This window comes from Gasterosteus aculeatus, chromosome X, assembly GCF_964276395.1.
Source record: "Gasterosteus aculeatus chromosome X, fGasAcu3.hap1.1, whole genome shotgun sequence".
Classification (NCBI taxonomy): domain Eukaryota; kingdom Metazoa; phylum Chordata; class Actinopteri; order Perciformes; family Gasterosteidae; genus Gasterosteus; species Gasterosteus aculeatus.
Window position 1 is genome coordinate 17,184,095 of NC_135698.1, and position 20,018 is coordinate 17,204,112.

At 44.2% G+C, this 20,018-nt stretch overlaps 1 protein-coding gene across 1 annotated transcript in view; it reads left to right on the forward strand.

Moving 5' to 3' along the window:
- Nucleotides 1-8,325: 8,325 nt before the first annotated feature.
- cspg4 (chondroitin sulfate proteoglycan 4) overlaps nucleotides 8,326-20,018 on the forward strand; it is a 40,846-nt gene continuing 29,153 nt past the window's right edge. Inside the window, exon 1 of the mRNA XM_040163354.2 lies at nucleotides 8,326-8,584. Coding sequence (XP_040019288.2) covers nucleotides 8,500-8,584 — 85 coding nt within the window. The 5' untranslated portion in view covers nucleotides 8,326-8,499. The remainder of the gene's footprint in view (nucleotides 8,585-20,018) is intronic.

Below are 20,018 nucleotides of genomic sequence, written 5' to 3' on the forward strand. Positions count from 1 at the left end.
CAGGCCAGATGTTTTCAGTTATAATTCATTATAACTCTCGTCTATCTCTATGCAAACATTATTCTCATGCATTTCTTCTTTCTCCCATCTTACTTTCGGGATTTTTCATTTGTTTTGCTCTTGGCTCTCTTTCTGATTCAACCTCTGGCCAGTCTGATAATCGCCTTTCCTGGGACTACAAACGATGCTTCTTTTAATTAGTTTTGTTACCCATACAGCTGCAAACGGAAAATAACGATTCATCCCGCAAAATGCATTTCAGTTGTTGTACTAACAGAAGACATTGAAAACAAAACATACCTTCAAAATGAATACACTTCTGGTTAACTTCTGGTTCTGGTGTGTACGGTCATGGAACTCGCTGGCAGTTGCAAACACTTTCAGTCTGAAGGACCAAAACGGCGGTGACGTCTATGAGGGGATACATGTGCCAATGTGCAGCATCTAAATATGAAGCGGTGCAGAGCTGTACTGCAGCATTTAGTTCTGGCAGCGTGTGAGGCCTTATCATTGCCACAGAAGCCATGAATCCACAGGGGTTTCAGGGGGAAGGAAAAGCATCTGGAACAATCGCCCGTCTTGGAGCCTGTGGTGAAATGTATCAGTCAACCCAAACACAAACACGTCTTTTTCTATCTGTCTTTTGGCTCTCTGATGCATGATACGTGCTGATACTGTGGTGTGGATACTTCAATACCCACAAGCAAATACTTTGGTGTTAATGCATATGTTTATTACAGTGATTCCCCTACCATTATAACTGAAATGACCTCTCCGCCGCCCGTAGAAAGTTCTGAAAATAAAATTTTAAATGTTATTATTATTTTCTCTTCCCTCGCACGGCAGTTCCGCACTGACACGTGAGTCTCACCAGCAGATCAGGAGTGGACAGGCTACTCCACCCCCCCCGGTCGGCCTGGGGTCCTGGTCACTGTTCGCCCGACTACCCCCCCCATGTAAACCGATGGGAATATAGCTTCTAACTTAGCGGACGCTACGGTCGACAGGAGGGGAGCAACCAACACGGCTCGGACCGGAGTCCGATTTCTTGGCGTGAGGAATTGGATATAACTTCTGTAAATCACAAGTTTCCTTTTCCAGAAGTGGCAAACCTATATAAATTAATTTAAATTGTACAACATCCAACCTGATGGAACCTGAGAGGTTCTGCAAAGAAGAACGGATGAAATGCCCCGTGTGCGTAAGAGCGTTGGCGATGGGTCGTTGCTGCGTCTCCCTGCATGACGACGACCCGAAGAGTGTTTGTGGACTCCCAGCCAGAGTTCTGTCTCCCTGAGGTACACCTGTTGGCCGGCACACAAACACATACAGTGGGTGTATATATATATATATGTATATATTTATATAGTTATATGCTTTAAATGAAAGAATAATGCACCAGCTCTAAGTATACTTTTTTTCCCATTCAAATTCTGCTAGAGCTGCTGGATCTACTGTTAATGTCATCCTGATCTCAAACTACCACTGTATGAAGGTTTCTGCTGTATATCACTGAGCACACTGGTTTCACTGGGACCGTGTATGCCACCGAACCCACCCTGCAGATCGGCAGGTGAGCAGAGACGAGGAAATGTCATCGTATTGTTCTCACGTCTACTCAAAGGGAAACGTTATATCAACAATCTCCTCATTTTACATCCTGTTTTTTTAAAACACAGATAGAGGAACAAAAAGAGATGGTCTGTAGTTGCTTGTGTTTTAATAAATGCGTGTCGTTGGTGTTTGTGTTTCTGTGGATAGAAATGCTTACAAAATGAAGAACATTCATCACATAGCTTTTATTAACTATTATCATGAATGTAATATATTAGGATGCTCCCTGGACCGCTGAAGGATGCAGTGGACGTGGAAACGAAGCTGCAGCATGCAGGAGGTGAACTCTGCCCTCAGCAAAGTGCAGCTGGTGGGTTATTCACAGAAAGTGGAAAGAACCGGTTTGTGCTTTGGACAACTCATGTTCATGTTGCTATGCTTCTTCTTACTACAAAGACATCGGCCCTGCTGTATTTTTGTGTTCTTACAGTAACAACCTCTCTGTATCCAGGAGTTGTTTGGAGCGGTCCGGGTCTCGCCCTTAAGCTCTGGTTACTCCTTGGGGATCTCCAACTGGATCATCCAGTCTCACCACGAGAACACAGGCCAGTGTTTTACAATGGACCCGGGACACTAAGGAGGGAGGGAGGGAGGAAGAGAAGAGATGAAGATGAAGCGATAGAGAGAGAGAGAGACAAGGTCTGCATGGAGACATCATAACTCACCAACACATGAAAAGAACTGGCTCAACAGTGTATTCATAGTGCTGAGTTACAAGGCTGGGGGCGAGGGAGGGGGGGTGGGGTGGGGGGGCACGGGAGCCGCACAATGTTCACCCGCACTAGTTGGCTTCACTGAAAGAAATGTGGAAAACTGTTTTCTTTACAATAATAATAAGGACGGGACAACGGTGGAACAAACCTGTCTGAGTGGAAGTGAATTAAAGGCCAGTAGATTAGAAAGAAACTTCACTTCTCTGCCTCTGATCTGTACATTTGAAAATGCTTCCGCAGCAGTCGTTGCATACGCAGAGAAAACATCCCATCTTCACACCCCCTGAACACTTTTAATAAACCCTCCCAACCAAGGGAAGCCCTTTTTACTTGTTGAATTGTTTTTTAATGTACTTGAATATTCTAGGTGCAGGTAGAGTATTCAAGTACATTACATTTGAGCAGGGTCACATTTTGAAGCTCTTTGGATTTTCAGTGTGGGAGACAAGTAAAAGAAAACCGCCAAGTCCAGTCAACATTTGTTACCGTGTCACGCAGATGCTATTCTGTCTTTGTGAACAAAACCACTTCTCAAACTTCATCAAGGTCAATGTCATTGAAGGTTTCAGGGCCCAACAGAAGCCCACAGGAGGCCTTGTTCATTTAAAACAGTGATTTAGAGCCCATTCATGCTGCACATTGCATTATCTTGCCGTGGTACCTAGCAGAAAACCCTTTAATCACCCCGGGACGTTGTAATGTTCAGATGTGGGCCGACTGCCACATGGACCTACACTGATCATAAAATAAGAAAGGCAGCTTTTGAAATGAATAATGGGAAAGCTTTTTGCAGATTGATTGCTGTCATGAAAGTACAGTTCACTGTTAAATGTCGCCGAAGCAACGAGCTGGGATGAGAAGAGGGAGCCGCGCTGGGCCACACAGGTTTTCAGTCGCATTTTCTTTCACTCATTGAGTTGCCATTCACTGACGGCAACCTCTGAACGGGGTTAACTAGTGAAATCATTTTCACATGAATTCCTTTTATAAGCATCCTGCATCGTTTTGTGCCCGGAGGTTCACCCCGAACTTCTGACCCTCTTAGTTTGACCTACATCCTAAACAGCGGACATGTTCATTCCCCCCCCCCGCTCTTCCTTGTGACGGTGGATTCATTCCTTGGATGGCTTTGACGTCACTAAAGGCATCTACTCTGTGAACCGGAAGACATGTGCCTCTTGCAACAATCTGTTTATTGCAATAATTGTAATTAAGAATTCAAGTGTTCAGCCCAAGAGGCCGGGTGGGTGGTCATCAAAGCTCATTCGATCCTCCACCAGAGGGCAGTGTTCAGTGTTCTCTTCACCTCTATTGGCACTCAGCACATTTTCTGGAATAGAACCAAAAAGAACGTGCAGCCGTTACCTGCTGCAGATGTTGATATGTTGCCTGTAATCCTACATATTTATCGATTTAACTTTGTGTCGGTGTGGGATGGAACTTTCCTTTCCTTGAGTGTTCTCGAAATAAGCCCTCATCTTCCACAAAGACGAGTTTGGGTGTGCTCTGGATGTGTGCCAGCCCCTCTCAGAAAAGACCACGAGAACAGAGGATGCACAGTATCACTGAGATTTACTTTGGTCCTTTATAATCGCACTGTGCTGAGCTTTGTATCGGAGTTCAGCCTGAATAAGCAGTCAAACATTTCTTAAGGCTCCCAGCGGGTTTCTTTGAGTGAATGATACTGGATCTCCACATGGAAGACTCCATCATGGTTACAGAATGGAAGGTAATCAAGCCATTTAAGTCCTAGGGAGCTATTTTCTGTTTTTCAAGAGGGAAGCCTTGACCAATGCTGCTTTTATTATGCGCAAATAAATAGATGACACCTCAGCCTCTGTGGTACCACATTGTTTGTGATATATCCCTTAGTATCTGGCATTTTTTTATATTGTCACATCAAAGCCATTATTGCTGTATGCCTGTGTACTCGCCAGGGTGGTGGTGCAGTAAACCTGACTGTCTCTCCACCCACGGCCTGGTATTCTGTGTGCCCTCACTTCACAGTATATGATAAAAATATAGGTTTCCATTTCAGGAACTAATACGGCGCAGCTCTTTGGCTGTTCAAGTACTAGTTGAGAGACGCATGTTTAGCGAGGATTAAACTGGTGAAGAGCAAAGAAGGATTAACAGTCCTGATCTTCCACTAGAAAGTGAATCTGTCCATATCGTGTGCTAGCCGTCTTGAATTATATCAATACAGAATATAGACATCTTTGATTGGATTTTGTAATGCTTTGTCTTTATGTATTTGTTCTTTGTTCATATCTGTATGTATTATAGATATCAATATCATCAATACCACTCCCCAGTTTGCAGGGCAAATACAAAATGCATGCTGCATACAGGTAATGCTTACCTGTGGATAGCAGGCTGGTTTTTCCCTTTTTTTAAATATTCGTGCCAAGCTGCTGCTGCAGGATGTGACTTTATAATTTCCCTACGTCTCCAGACACAACCACCTGCTTTAAACGCACGTCAACTTCAGTGGTGCTCATTAGCTGCCTTAAAGCGGCACGGTGTTCAGTGAATGGGGGGGGCTCAGTGTCAGAGCGCCTGCCTCCATTTAGCGAGGTCACATGTGAGCAGCCTGAACGGCACGTCTATCCTCCTCTATCCAGCCGCGTGAAATCCTGAATTTGGTTTGGCGAACATGCTGACTGGCACACAATTGATCGCTAGATAGATTTCTGTCACACTGGTGATCTGTTGGCTTTGATGGTGGGGGAGTCCGCTGTGATGTTATGCAGTGTCTATGGGATGGGAATTTCGGTTTTCTATACAAAGCAAACATATGCTAGAATATAACCTGAATTCATTGTTCACCTTAGTTGCACAGATTTCTCTCTGGACTCCAAAGCCGGTTCCTGGGTAGAAACACTTCAAATCTTTGCCGTGCATCCTGCTACAAGTCATGTGAACGTCTAAGTTCATTATTGATAGGAAATAACTGATTGAATCAAATAGGAGTCAAACGGACATTGAACTGTTGGTTAATATGACAACCACGTAGGTAAAGTAACAAGCAGCAAAGCATTTGATTGAATAAATGTTGAATTTGAACTGACTAATAGAGAGAAAAAGCGACAAATTCTCACTACGAGGAAGCTGCAGCGATTCAGTCTGTAAATAACAAGCAATTGATAATAATAATAATACATTTATGCACTATAACAAATTAAAATAAAAGGGTGAACACAAACATGAACAATAGAAGCAAAAACAATAGAAACCAGGCGGATGGATGACAAACACATTTTAAAAAAAATAGTTCTACCTGTTTTTCAAGTGGCGAGAAAGCGGGGAGGCAGAAGTCACCAAAGTCAACGTTTATTTATAACAAACTCGCTGTAGAAGCTAATAAAAACCTGAATGTGAGATGCTATGGTTGTTACCCTTTGCATCAGTTATTGCTGTTCTACGATTGTCATTGATCTAAAACAGACGATTTAGAAAGTGACATTTCTTTGCCGCGCGGAGAATTATGTGACCATGAACTTTGCCTCTCGGCCTGCTGCTTTTTCTCACAGCTACGCATCAGTGTTTACCTTTGCCGACAAATGGCAGAGTCTGCCACCTGAAGCCTCTTCAAAAAAAAAAAAAACCTTTCCAGTCATAAAGTTCCTGTCCAGCAAGCATTCCTGAGGCATATATACAGTATAGCACACGGGGAACGTTGCTGTCATGCAGCTGGTTCGGTTTATTCTCAGTTGTCACAGAAGGAAAAGAAAAACGACAAAGGAATCGTGGAATTATATTATTAATTCAATTGAAGTAATGAAACATGAACCATATACTACCATCTATTAAAGAGACTGAAAGGTTTGGCTCACATAGATTGAAGGAACATATCCTGGAAAAATGAAGCATCCGTTGAAATGAAACAGTTCTATTTTCCTGCCAATGCCTGTAAAGCTCCTCGTTTAGACACCCATTGATTATTGCCGTCTCCTTTTAAAGCAGTAATACACGGTGATCAAAACAGGCCGCTGTGATTATCTGCCATCTGGCTCACATTCTTATCCTGAGAGGGAGGAAAAGGAGGTTCAGAGCAACATTGACTCGCTGCGGTTTGATGAAGTCTGGAGCTCCCACAGCATGACGGTGGTCCGGCCAGACGGCTGCAGCGACACGCCGAGCTGATATTTGAGACGGCGCGGTGAAAGTGGAGCTTTCTTCACTCTGCCTAGCATGACTTTAGGGGTGAATTTTGGTCAAAACGTCCCAAGTTACGGCTCCGTGTGAAGATGACATCAACTGGGAGGGAAACGAGGTCTGATGAGAATTCCTCCGAGCTCAGGAAGGCTGAAACTGTGAAGTAGGCTCAGAGGATAGAATCAGGACAAATACCCTCGTAGTCAACAGTGTAACGTGAAAAAGTAAAAGATTAGAGTCGGTCCATAGCAGGGGACATCAAGTTACTACTGATCTTGTATTTGCAGGAGAAAATCTCCGCTGTGTTCGTTTGCTTTGGTGCAGGGCAGAGATGGAAACAAAAAGAGACCATTTCATGACAAAGAGATTTGAAACCACCCTGATTGGAAGTCCGACTGCTCGGCCCTTTTGGCCTTCGGTCACACCCCCATCATGAGCCTTGACCACCGGCGTTTAGGCCCAATCAGGGGACAACCTGTCGTGACTGATGAGACCCAATAGGGGCTCAAAAACACGAGTCGTGCGCCATCTCGTTGTACAAATGGCAAACGCCATTGGTTCTCGGACCACACGTTGCCCCCCCCCCCCCCCCCCCCCCCCCCCCTCAAATCTATTGATGCAGCTTTTTAGTGGTGTATTGTGTCTCTATGGTGTTATGTGGCGCCATTGTTTCTATGTTCCCCCACAACAAGAACACACACACACAACATGAGCATGAGGTTAACTTAATGCAAAGCTATAAAAGAGGATGAGAAGGAAAAGTAAACAACACAGGTTTCAAAAGATTCAATAAAAGATTCTCAGATGTTTTATGTGGCAGGAAATTCATTCAATATGTTTTAAAGCCTTAAGGACACGTGTAACATATTTTGGTGTTCATAATTTGATAGCCGAATGTAAACAAAACCGTTTGTTAACAATAAATTCTCCACAGGGCATCTTTAATCACAGCATGTCCATCCATTATTGAGCCCCAGAGAAGATGACATCATGTCGCATTGATGAAGGTGGGTTCTCACACACATCTGTTGGCATCAAGTGCTCATGCAAAGGGTGTTGTGTGGATTACATAAGGCTGTGCGCTGACATTCTGCAGGAGCCCCATATCAGCATATCTTTTTATTTACATTTTTCATCCTGTTTGTTGTTTTCCCAACAAATGAATGCAACCTCAGTGGGGAGCTGTTACGTCTGCTGCCACCAGAGATGCTTTTGATCCAAAAGAAGAAAAAAAAGACATTTGAAGGAGGACTTTCCTGCACAGATCAGAGGGGTCAAATGAAAGTCTTCATATTCCTGAGTGTCAGTCATGAATGAGAAACACATAATAATATGTATTTATTTTTTGTTCAGTTATTGGACATGTACGGTCAACAAACGAGTACACACATCATCATTACTAGAGGTTGGCACGGCAACAGAAAATACTAAAATATAGCTAGAAATAAACAAATATAAATACTTTCTCAAATTGAAAAAAAAAAAATAATAATTATAGGTTTATAGGAACAAAAATGGAAAGAACGACAGGTTGATCAAGGGGAACTTTAGAAGCGCAGTAAGTGTTGGGCAACCTGGTTTGTCTTAAAATCAAATCCTTGTAGAAGGCCGCCGCTGGTCTCCAAAGGCCACTCCAATTACTGAGAGGGAGGCGGGATGTAGTGTTGCTATAGGGAAGTTAAACGGGCAGAGCTGACACCTGCGTGTGTGTGTGTGTGTGTGTGTTTCTAACATGTTTTCATCCTGTGAATGTGTAGGTGCAGGGACAGGAGGGAGAGGCAGGATAGGATTTTTCAGTCCTTGAAGACGTGTGTGTGTGTGTGTGTAAAAGTGTGCTGGAGAGGGGGGTGGCGGTTTGAAAGAGGTGGTCCCTCTCGTGGTCCCTCCCCAGCCCTGCCCCTCCACATGAAGGAGTATCCTGTAGCGGGTCCCAAAACTGGAAACTCATGCAGTCCCTTCTGAATGGAGCGTCTTTAACGTGAGAGTGGAGGACTTAACTTTTCAGAACGAGATCATGAGAGCCACGCGTTTGGTCCCGGTCGCCGCCCTGCTGACCCTGCTGACCCTGCTGCTCTGCCTTCCCAGTCCAGGTTATGGAGGTAAGTGCCACTGTCCTGCCCCCCGGTGTCCCCCTTTCTCACTTCCCCCTCCCCTCTGTCAGAGATCTGTCTGATGCTCCCCCAATGCACAAATCAAAGCGTGCTGAGCCGAGGGGTGGGCGCCTCAGGCTCGCCTCCAAGTGCAAGAAAGCCCCAACCTGCACCAACATGGCATTCGGCAGAAAGGGAACTCTAGTCGATATCAGGGTTTTATTTTAGTTTTTGCTGTCCACCCTCACTGTCATCGTGCATCTGTGGCTCAGCTGTGAAACTTTCTCTCTCTTGGATGAAACTGAACAAGTGGGAATTATGTGCCTGCGGTCTGACGGCGGTCCAAAGCCTGACACAACATCTGTCAAATGTATTTCTTCTTTGCCTTTTGGTGTGCGCCCCTGCTGAGTGTGTGAGAGCATTCACCTTTAGAATGTTTGCATTGAAAGTGTGTTGCCAAAAGGCAGGAGGCAGTGAGGATGAAGCCCGGCTGATGCTGTCGGAGGTGAGCTGAGGTCCCCGCAGCAATGAATGGCTCTTTCAGAGGGCTGTTCCTTATACACCCGGAGAAGAGAGATGGCAGAAGTGTGGCGGGGAGAGAGGTGGGGCGGGGGGCTAGTAAGGGAGTGAGAGAGGTAGTGTGAGCTACGAGGAGGAGGGGGGCCAAAGCCCGTACAATGGCTCCATAGTGCATCAGTAAAGTCAGATACAGATGTACCTTTCTCAGATACGATGTGCGGTTCTACTTCTCATTCCTCCCAATTCGAGTGGGACTTTGTGCGCTGCGAGAGCGGGACGACGGCGGCGAGGTGAAAACAGTATATCCGAACAGCTTAACCAACTCACAGAATTGTACACATGACGAACTGGCAGGATCCGCCTTCGACTTCGAGCAGCTGTTGAGCTCATTGTCTTCCGCCAGCTGTCAGATCTTCACACTCTCTTTCCAAATCCCACTTCAATTAAATCCAGACAAACCTCTCTGGGAGCCTCATTGGCAGCTCAAGGGAAAAGGTGTCTCCTGATGATGTGAACGGGGGACTGTTGCTTTGTCTCAGTGGCACAGAATCAAAGCACAGATGGGGAACTCGATTCAGATTTGTCTGCACTGTGATCCGTTCCCTCCAAGCACGGAAGGACTCATCCGCCCTTGTTTTTGCTAATTTATAGATAAGCCCCACTGACGGGTGTTGCAGATACAGTAGTTAGCTCTATAGTTAGCGCTTGTTTTCCTGATATCAAAAACTACCAAGATAACGGCAGAATAAAACAGGGGAACTGTACACGGGAACCCTTTCTCCTCATCTGCTAATCTCCATGCACAATCTGCCTCAGTGTGAACAGTACTCATGCACTGACCCTGGAGAACTAATTGCTAATGTTGAACAGATGTACAGTCACTGATTACATTTTTAGCCCCCCTGCGGCTCAACAAAATTCCTGCCACAAGCTGCCGGGGGATTCTTCCTCCAACGACATAAAAGGCTTGTGTTTCTCCCCTGTGTTTACATCTTTAGATGTCAGGGCGCACATTCCATGACGTCAAGTCATTGGTACCTTTGTTTACAGAGGCACCGTGATGAAGCGCGCACCCCCTCTTAATATAATCCTAGTAGCACAAGGAGTTTGAGTCTAATCATGAACATGATTCCTCTGTAAAAACACTCCCTACCAATCCTCAACAAATCAATTCCATAATTCACTCCGCCTGTGAAATATGTGAAGAAAACATAAGGAGGCTCAAAGACCTGCCTGTTAGGCCACCCGCTGATGTCCTAGTCCGACATTTAACATTGCATCTGTGTTTGATAAGACCAACTCTCACCTACCCGAGTTTACAGAATACCATCAGTGTCAAGGGGTGCTCCATTCGTCATGGCTCTATTGGCGATTGGAGATTGAAATGTGCACAAATGTTGCAAAGAGTCTTTAAGACAGCCTGCAGCTCTGTTTCTCTTCAGTGGCCAGTGAGGCTGCACTCTAAACGCCACTTTACCAAGGTTTGGAAAAAGCCTGGCGCAGCAGTTCTTTTCAGACCATGCATTTCTCTCCAGGGCTTCCCTGTTGCTTGGTTGGCTTGGTATTAGAGGTGTTGTTTCTTGTTGATACCCTCACCTCTACGGGTCAAACAGTGTGAAAAGCTAATAACTTGAAATGAATTACCATTACCAGGTTTTCCAAAAACTCTCCCATTTGTTCTTGTTTGGTGTTACCCCCCCCCCCCCCCCCCCCCCGAAAAATGTATTAAATATTGACATTTTCTGTAAAACAAACATGACTTGACAGCTGAAGAGACAAACAGGCGGAATGGAGAGAAAACAAAACTCCTGTCCAACTCTGTTGGCAGAGGTACTGGTGTGAAAAGGCTTCGAGATAACAGTGTAAGAGCATTGATTGAATCCATCCCTAGTGGCGAGTGCTTGTCTTAAGTTGCTCAAACACCCAACATCCACTACAAACACTGTCTAATGGTTTATGCATATCTGCACGTGCTTTATTGACACCTTGTCCTCGAATGTGTTTGCATTTTCAACCGTGAAGCTCAACGAGACTGCACAAGGAGCCTGCTATCTCCCCCGGAGTATAATGTCACTATGGTAACAAGAGAAATAAATATAGAAATGTCCCTGGGCTTTGTGAAATGTCTGTGTACAAGCCTCCATGTGTTCCTCAAGAGTTGGCAGAGGCCACGGTGTGACTACAAGTGTCTGCACAGAGGATTAATAGGTCCAATATTTGCGTTGGGAAATTGATGAGATTAGTGTTTTGCTGGTTCCACAGACACACTTTGTGACCCCCCCCCCCCTCACCTCTTAGTTTAAACAACGCAATGTTAGGACAGAATGAAAATAGGCCGTTTGCTGTGAATCCAAACAAGAATACCAGTGTCTAAACGTGCACGGCAGAATGTGCAGTCTGTAGCCCGCTTCCTGTTTTAGGAAATCCCTCAAAATGTGACTTGATTACAAATTATTTTCAACACACAAGCAGAAACTTATTCCTAAAATGTAGAGATGTATTCTGCAATGAAATACAGTAACACACATTTGATGATTGCAAGGGAGGAAAGTTTTAGCAAACTTGCACAAATGAAAGCGTACAGTATGTTTATTCTCTAAATTAAGAGCAAATCTGTGATTGACAGATTGCTTCCAGATGGCTCTCAACATGGCGATACCTGCGTCGGTGGCTAGAAGCTAACGATGCTAACTGCGTGAACAGTGCACACGTAACTCCATATTCATTATTCACTACCCCGAGATCTTCCCCATTGTCTAGATTTTGGTAGATTTGGTCATCACACACAAATGGAGAGTGACTTTATTCCCTGGCAGCACGCTCTCACCCAAGCTCGTCACAGACTGACACCTGGTTGGACCCCTTGGCGTCACTTTCGAACACACTGGTTTTACCACAATCTCCACAAAGCAGATAGTTGCTTCATGCTACCTGGATGTTCTGAATGTCGGGCAGAGAACCTTTAAAAGAGAATCAACTCCGATCGCCCTGCTGAAGAACGAGTGCCTTCCTTCTAAAGCATCATTGCAGTGCACAAATCCTTCCTGGAGGCGGGAAGCCATCCCGCTCATTTACAATCTCGGCCTTTCGGCTGCATGAAGATGAAACCTTTTCTGAGCATGGAATCGATATTGATAACATTTCTAATAACCTCCCTCCCTTCTGCTAGCCTGATGTGTTATCCTTGCACCTCCAGAGAAACTGTCGGGGAGACATTAAGTACTTTTTGTGGGGGTTCTGGCCCGAGGCTAACATCATTGCGACTCCTTCATGACGGATGAAGGTGGGTTTGCTGTAACATTAAAAACGTCTGTCAAGACACTGAACCATTGTTGTCACAGTGGGTTACTGTGTTCAGATTGGAACGGCAGCTAAAAGCCAGTACTGCCCAAAGAAATCCAGAGTTAATGACAATTTCATCATTTATTTACAACTACAGGATCATTTCATTACATTACATTACATTACATGTCATTTAGCGGACGCTTTTATCCAAAGCGACGTACAATAAGTGCATTCAACCATAGGGTACAAACTCAGGAGAACAAGAAACAAGAAAGTGCAATTTCCTCAAATAAGCCAATTTACAATTTGCTATAGATGAGTGACGTTACAAGTACAATTTAAGTGCTACAATTTGTTAGTCTTTAGTCGAGGTAGAGTCTGAAGAGGTGTGTCTTTGGTTTGCGGCGGAAGATGTGAAGGCTCTCTGCGGTCCTGGTGTCTTCAGAGAGCTCGTTCCACCATTTCGGCGCAAGGACAGCGAAGAGTCGAGATTTCAGTTTATTACAACTTCTTATTTTCATAGTTACATTTCATAGGCGGAATTCACAGAGAGGATCCAAATACTAGATGGAGATCATTTTGTGGATCAATATGAGCCCACTGGCACAATTTTACCCCAAACCCCAAAAGGTTCTGAGTGTGGCCCTGTTTCCTTTTTTAAAGGCAGTTTTCTTCCCATTTTCAAGCCTGACAGATCTGAGGAAATGATGCGATAATTCCTGTGGTATAATTACTGATATGAATGATGACCAAAACTACTAAATTAGATTGTTAAATAATCCAGACAACCCCTGATGGCATCAAAAACATTCAATGAGACGATCAAGCTGCACTCCACAAAGCTGCAGATGTGGCAAATGCACAAGCTTCTGAAACAAGGCCAAAAAACTCCTTTCCAGAAGTGTTGCTGCCATTGTCGTCACATGTAAGACACGTAACTCAGTCAGCAACAACGGTTAGAAAAAAAGAATTATCGTTGATCTGAGGACTTTATAGTCCCTTGGCAGATAATCTTTCCCACAATGCTCTCTTTGAGGTTGCTGGCTGTCAACTTGGAGGCTGCTGGGATTATATTTTAGGGCAGCGATCTGCTTGGAGCAGGCAGACAGCCCACACACAGACCTCATTTAGCCCTGGGTGTGTACACTGACATAAACACAGGCCCAGATTCTCTCCTTCGGTGGAAGGTCAAAATCCATCTCATAGTCTGCTCCCGTGTTGTTTTAACCCCCGACACGTCTATCAGATGGGGGGGGGGGGGGGGGGGGGGGCAACAATTTAGTTATGATTCTTCCACAACCAGATTTCAAATTGTTGTCAACCTGCGATCGCCTTGTCGCCATGCAATCTTTAGGAAATTTGTAGCACTGTACAGTTGGAATACCAAAGTGCTTTGGGCAAAAGTAGTATTAAATGTGTTTCCTTGGCCAAAACCTTGACATTATTAGATTAGATTGGGGCCATGATGTCTTTGCAGCAGCAGACAAGAGGAAACAGATGATTACAAAAATGAGATTAGTGTCAGTTACTGAACACAATAAACAGTAAAGAGGGTAATAAAATAAAACAGTACCGCAAAAGCTGAAAGAGACAACCCCAGACAGGCCATCGTGTACATTAGGATCCCTTTTAGATCCAAGTAGGGCCATAAACTGAAAAGGGACATTTAAATGTGTGTTTCTGCGCTCACTGCAGCAGCTGAACTCTGAATGTTTATATTTGATAAGAGATTTTTGGGGAGTTTTGTGCCCAAAGGAAAACTCTGGGGAAAATTCTCATTAATGCAGAACTGCCAACTTTTCAATAAGCAGGAATTATGCATGACCAGATGTCTCGATGCAAGTGGCCATTTTTCTTCCTTTTTCTGTGAGATTTATCATTTCCGGTTGAACGGAGGGGAATCAGTTCTATTCTGGCTGCCATTGTTTCTCTTATCCACTGGAAAATAAATGAAACAGTTGGAGGAATTCTTCTAACCCCAATTGGTTGTGAAACTACTAAGTGGACTCTTCAAAATCAACCCTGAAGATCCTTCCTTCCTGTTTATGGTGAACACTATCAATTAATAATATCAAAAGATTCCGTTATGGTGCAGCATCATATGTTATGAATGAAGATGGAGGAACAATGCTTGCTCTGTACTCTGCATCACATGTAACTCACATGCCCTGATTGGGGGAATCGGACGATGTGGCCAGTGCGGTGAGGGAACGGCTTCTCAGGCGCTGGAAAAGCAGCGTGAATCATGGGAAATATTTCCAGAGTTTGGCTGACTCATCTGACACGCGTTAGAAAAAACCTGCGTTTTCCACTCCAACATCTGGAGTCGGCTTGGTTGATTGGTAGAGAGCCAAAGCTGGAGGCTTTAATCAAATTGTCCCCCCACTTCTCTTTGCCTAATGTAGACGAAACAACTGCGGTGAAAGAATGTGAGGGTGCCACAACTTACCCGAATGCTCCGTGTTAGAAGCAGCTCTTAAACTCCGGCACCGATAGAGTTTCTTATCAGATGCGTCGCTCACAGCAACGCCAGAACCTCTGGGAACTGCTTTTTATGTGAGTTCTATAAACAGTCAAATTGTAGCACTTAAATTGTAGTTTTATCTTATCTATAGGAAATTGTAAATTGGCTTATTTGATAAAATTGCACTTTGTTTCTTGTTCTTGTGAGTTTGTATCCCTATCTTGAATGCACTTATTGTAAGTCGCTTTGGATAAAAGCGTCAGCTAAATGACATGTAATTTTCATGCGATGTCTTTTGCGTTTCACATGCGTCGAGTTCCGTTACCGAGTACTCTCCCTCGGAGAAGTCCAGCAGGGACAGCAGCTCACAGGAATATTAAATACTAACTATTTAAACATAGAGAAATCCACTGAGTGTGAGGACTCCCTGCAGCCCGGAGGGAGCGTGAGTCAGAAGCACAAGGCCGCTGTGGTCAATCATGAGACATCTGACTCCAAACTAGTACTAATGTTGTGCTTCTAATTAGTTCTCAACTCTGATTTTTTATTAGCCTTTGCTCCAAGACTACATGATTGAGCTTCGTCCCCCTCGAAGGCAACGAGATGTTAATATCCTGAATGAAATTATATATTTTTTTCGTTGTGTGCGTTTGGTCGGGGACGAAGTTCTGACGCGGACAAAGTTTACAGATATTGCCACTTGGAACTTAACTGATCAACTCTGTTGTCACGCGTATTCTGATACCTACAAAACGTAATACAGTGTCACTTGTAGCATGTATGTCCCGCGCAATGAATTTGTATCTATTCCTTGTCATTTCATACAAAGAGCAACAGACAGCAGGGGAGAATACCAGGAGGATTGGTGGGGAAAACCAGCTTTTTTTAGTTTGTATGAAATAACTCTAGCACTTAACAAGCGGAAAATCAAACATGTTGAATTCAAACAACTCTCGGTAGGATATCATACTAAGCGTTTTTTTACGCTATGAACGTTTTTTCATTCTTCATCAGCACTGCCAAGGCAGCATGAAAAGCACTGGGAGTAGTTTGACGGCCGGGGGGGGGTCAGTCTGCAGTGGCATACGACAGTTAAATATAGCCGGACGGAAGAACCAAGAAAAGAGCGCGATGCTTCACATGGGATTGACGAAAGAGGGAAGGGGGGAGGAAAAAGGGGAGGAAAGGGAGGAGGGGGTGGAGGGGGTGCGGCTGTGTGTCTGTGTGCTGTGGTTCACACAAACCCCAGTGTTAGGCAGCCCGAGTAAATGCCGTCACCCCGCTGGTTATGCAGGCTTAAAATAACCTGGGGGGGGGCGTGTGTCACTTGAAGTTCGGTTTGACTGTTGCGTGAATGTGAGAGCAGCTGCACAGTGGAGCCGAAGCACACGTCAGAGGTCCGGCCGGCCAGACAGCCGAGCTCCTTGTGTCGAGTCCCTCAGACCCTCGGGACGGATGCTGAAAGCTTCGGCGTGGTTTCATAGGATATTGTGAACTAAGCAAAGGCCGAGCTCATGTGTTGTGTTTGTCAGTCATAAAGTAGTTCTTCCTTCTCATAAAAAGTAAAGGTTGGGATCATGTTCAGATATGTCGAATAACTGCAGTTATAATTATGTAAAACAAAAAGTTCAGCAGAAATGACGCTAATGTGGCGGAGATCTCCTGTGGAGATGCGGGCTGTATCTCATTTGGAAAAACTGCCAGATTCCAGACGTTGAGTTGTAAGTCAAACATCTGCTGGCTGCGGTTTCATATTTTCCAACAAAGGAAGTCGGCAACAAATCAAGTATATTTCCTAAATGGCTGTTGAGCTAGAAAGGGGAAATAGGCCCGAAAACTTTTCGATTTGAAAACAATCTTACGAGACAAAGTCATTGTGAGAAAAGAGAACATAAACCGGGATCTTTCAGATGACGGGAGGGATGAGCGCAGCGACAATGCCAGTGTCTTTGCGGCCGACTGGGGACTCTTATGTAGCACATTGCGGCAGACTGGGGGCCATGGGAATAGACCCTCGGGAGCGCAAAGACCGCAAGGGAAGCTGACCACGCGTGACCCCGGAGCATCCGGTTACTCTGCAGCCAAAAAGTAATTCTCAAGCCTCTTTTTTATCTGACAGATAACTTAAATACAGAAAACTAGACGCACAAAGAAGACAAATTAACATTGTTGAGTCCAGTTTGGATTTGGCGAGCTTAAATTAAGCTCAAATGCTTTCATTTTTAACTGCCCTCTGAAGTGGGAGGTACTGTCTTAAACACCTTGGACACACTGAAATAAACATGACATTTCTCTTTTTAAGGCAGGCTAGTGACACATGCGGCCGGTATTCTTACCCAACAGAAATGTGGTCCTAGTCCTACCCTTGTTTGTTACAGCAGTCACCGGCGGGAGAGAGCATTTTGCAACACATAAGAATACCAATAAGCCCTCTTTGCCTTAATTGCATGAACTTTTCCGGTGTTATATAACCGGAGGGCTGTTTAGTTCAACTTTATTTCAGGGAAAGTCTGTTGTGTGGCATTAACTCTAAATGCTCCAAAATGGTTCAGATCCCTCGGGTGTTTAACTAGCAACATATTCTTACTCCCAACTTGTGAAATACCTCCACTGGGTCAGAGGCCCTATATGTCCCCCTGAGGCGATGTTTGGGACGTGTCAGTTTCCCCCCCATTAAATGCAGTTTCTTCACAGAATAAAGTGCAGTGTTCCCAGGAGCAAGCCACTCCATCCAGAGGCCGTAACCCTTCATTGGGTTTAATCAGCCTGAGTTCAGTCTCAAATGGGAGGTGTAAGACACTTTTGTTCAGGTTTATATTGTGACTCACTTGAGACGTGATGAACGGGGATGTCATTTGGAGGAGGGCGGCGCTTTACACCCACCAGCTTCTACTCTACTGCAGCGGACAGCTGAACAGAGGTCAGCAGTTGGAAATAGACGCATTGATCCCTTGTAAGTGGGGTTTAAACTTGACCATAGATCCGGGCTAAATAATGCTTGATGCAATCAATTCCAAACAGTTTTTAATTATGATGATAGAAGCATTAGGCTGTCCTACCTCTGCCCAAGTAAAGATTTGCCTTTGGTAATTTGTCAATTTGTGTATCTTGGTGGAAGTCTAAACAGAAACTCTCACAGCAGCTGTTGTATATTTTCTTGGCGAGCAGAATAAACTGGATTCACTCCTTTGCCGAAAGTTGGAGTTCATTTCCAGGCGCAAGTAGAACGTGGCGGTCAGCGACAGACGAGACTTCCTGAAGGTTGTGTGTGCTGTACTTGAGCTCCCCTGATGCATTTACATGACAGGTAAAACATAGATTGCAGTGATCCTGGTAAGTGGAAGTAAACATCTAAAGCAGCTAAATGAATCAGCACAGAATAAGGAATACGCCGTGACAACCGATAATTGATGAGGTTTAATCATGGACGTCCTTTGTTGAACACAACTTCTAGCTGCTGTTTTTGAGAAGACAAATTAAAAACATGTTTTCCTCGCGGCCGTACTGAGATAATGTGATGATTCCTTTGTAAGAGATGTCGGATTAAATCAACGGCCTTTGTTCGGGGAAAAAAATATAATCAAGGGTTTGAGAATAAGAGCATATAAAGCTGTGAATTTGATTCTGCGCCACTGGAGGGGCCAAGAATGCATTTTTTTTAACCTATTATTGTGAAGCCAAATAGCAACTTAATTTTTTTCTTTGCTTTCGGACAGCGAATAAATGAAATGGTAAATTAAAGGGTAAAACAGTAAAAGGTCCTTTCCACCTGGACTAAAGGAAGCTCAACTCTCCAGTGTATGATTAATTCCACAGCGGACCTCCTTGACCTCCCAGAAATGAGAGTTATAAACTATTGCTGGTGGTCTCCATGTGAACTCACTGCTGAGGCCTCAATGGCTTCACGGTGAGGTCATTTGGAAACAACCCACTGGCCCCAAGAAAGAGAGAATTGGGGTAGTTGGATGATATATCCTGTTGCAGGTTTTAGTGGATTCATGAATGAGGCTTTAACTGTAAGCAGGTGTGCTGCATTAAAGGTATAATATCCCTATTTGCATTGTTGAGTGAAATGTAGATAAATAATGTGAAACCACAGAAGGTCTCATATGAGCACATGCAATGATTTTCGAGAGTCACTGTGAAGCATCGGAGGAAGCCTTGTGTGTGGAGGATTCTGTGGTGAACTTTTCATGGCCAAATCCAACAGCAGCAGCCGTGCACCGCCCAGCTCCACCCGGCCTCGCCCTTCTGAGTCAGCTCCACCCGTCTGCTCCTCACACGCCAAGAGAGGCAAAATGTGTTTGAGAGGATGAATGCAGTGATTCAATAGCACAAGTCGTCCTAATAACAACCACAGTGTTCCTGATGAAAGGAAACTCAGCGTACACGGTGCACAACCTTCTCTTACAAAATGTGCCCTTTCCACTGATATTATTTTGGGTTTACTGTTGCTCAGAAGGTACTTTGGGTCGTCCTCTAGTCCGTTGTCTCTGTGTCCTTGGGTTCATAACCACAGCTCCATTTTTTACAGGAAACAACGTACTAACTTACTCTGTTGAGTTAGATCGTGGAATGGAAGGTCTGAAAATGTGTTTTTTTTTAGTGCATTTATCTTGCGTGTAGTTACGAAAGCTGCATGAGAACATTCTGATCAAAAAAATCTGGTCACCTCATTTGACTCAACGGGATTCAGATTGTTAGATTCAGCTTTTTACTTTTAAAAGCCTCTGAGGGAGTGATATTCATTTTCAAAAAAAAATTGTGTTCACAGACACAAAAGAATCTGCTTTGACACTCAATCGCTTCCATGGAAATGTATTAATTCACGGTTCTCATTTCATTTGGCGATATCAAAAGTCGGCCTGGAATGATGACTTTTGATAAAATGAATGATAAAAGGGCAGGTTCATGTCCTGTGAAACCATTAATGCATGTAAGTAACTTAAGTAAGACATATTTAAACCAAACCAAGTAATCGTATTGCGTTTTGTTTAGTTTCGAAATACAACATTAAAACTGCGTCCAAGGAGGAGGAACCCCTTTTAACATAATTGAGAAGGCAGCTGAATTTATGGAAACAGAATATTTTAGGGTTAAGTGCTCTGAGCACCAAAGCCTTCGTTACATGAGTATAACTTTCTTGTAAATGGCTAAAATCTTTCAAAATTTCAA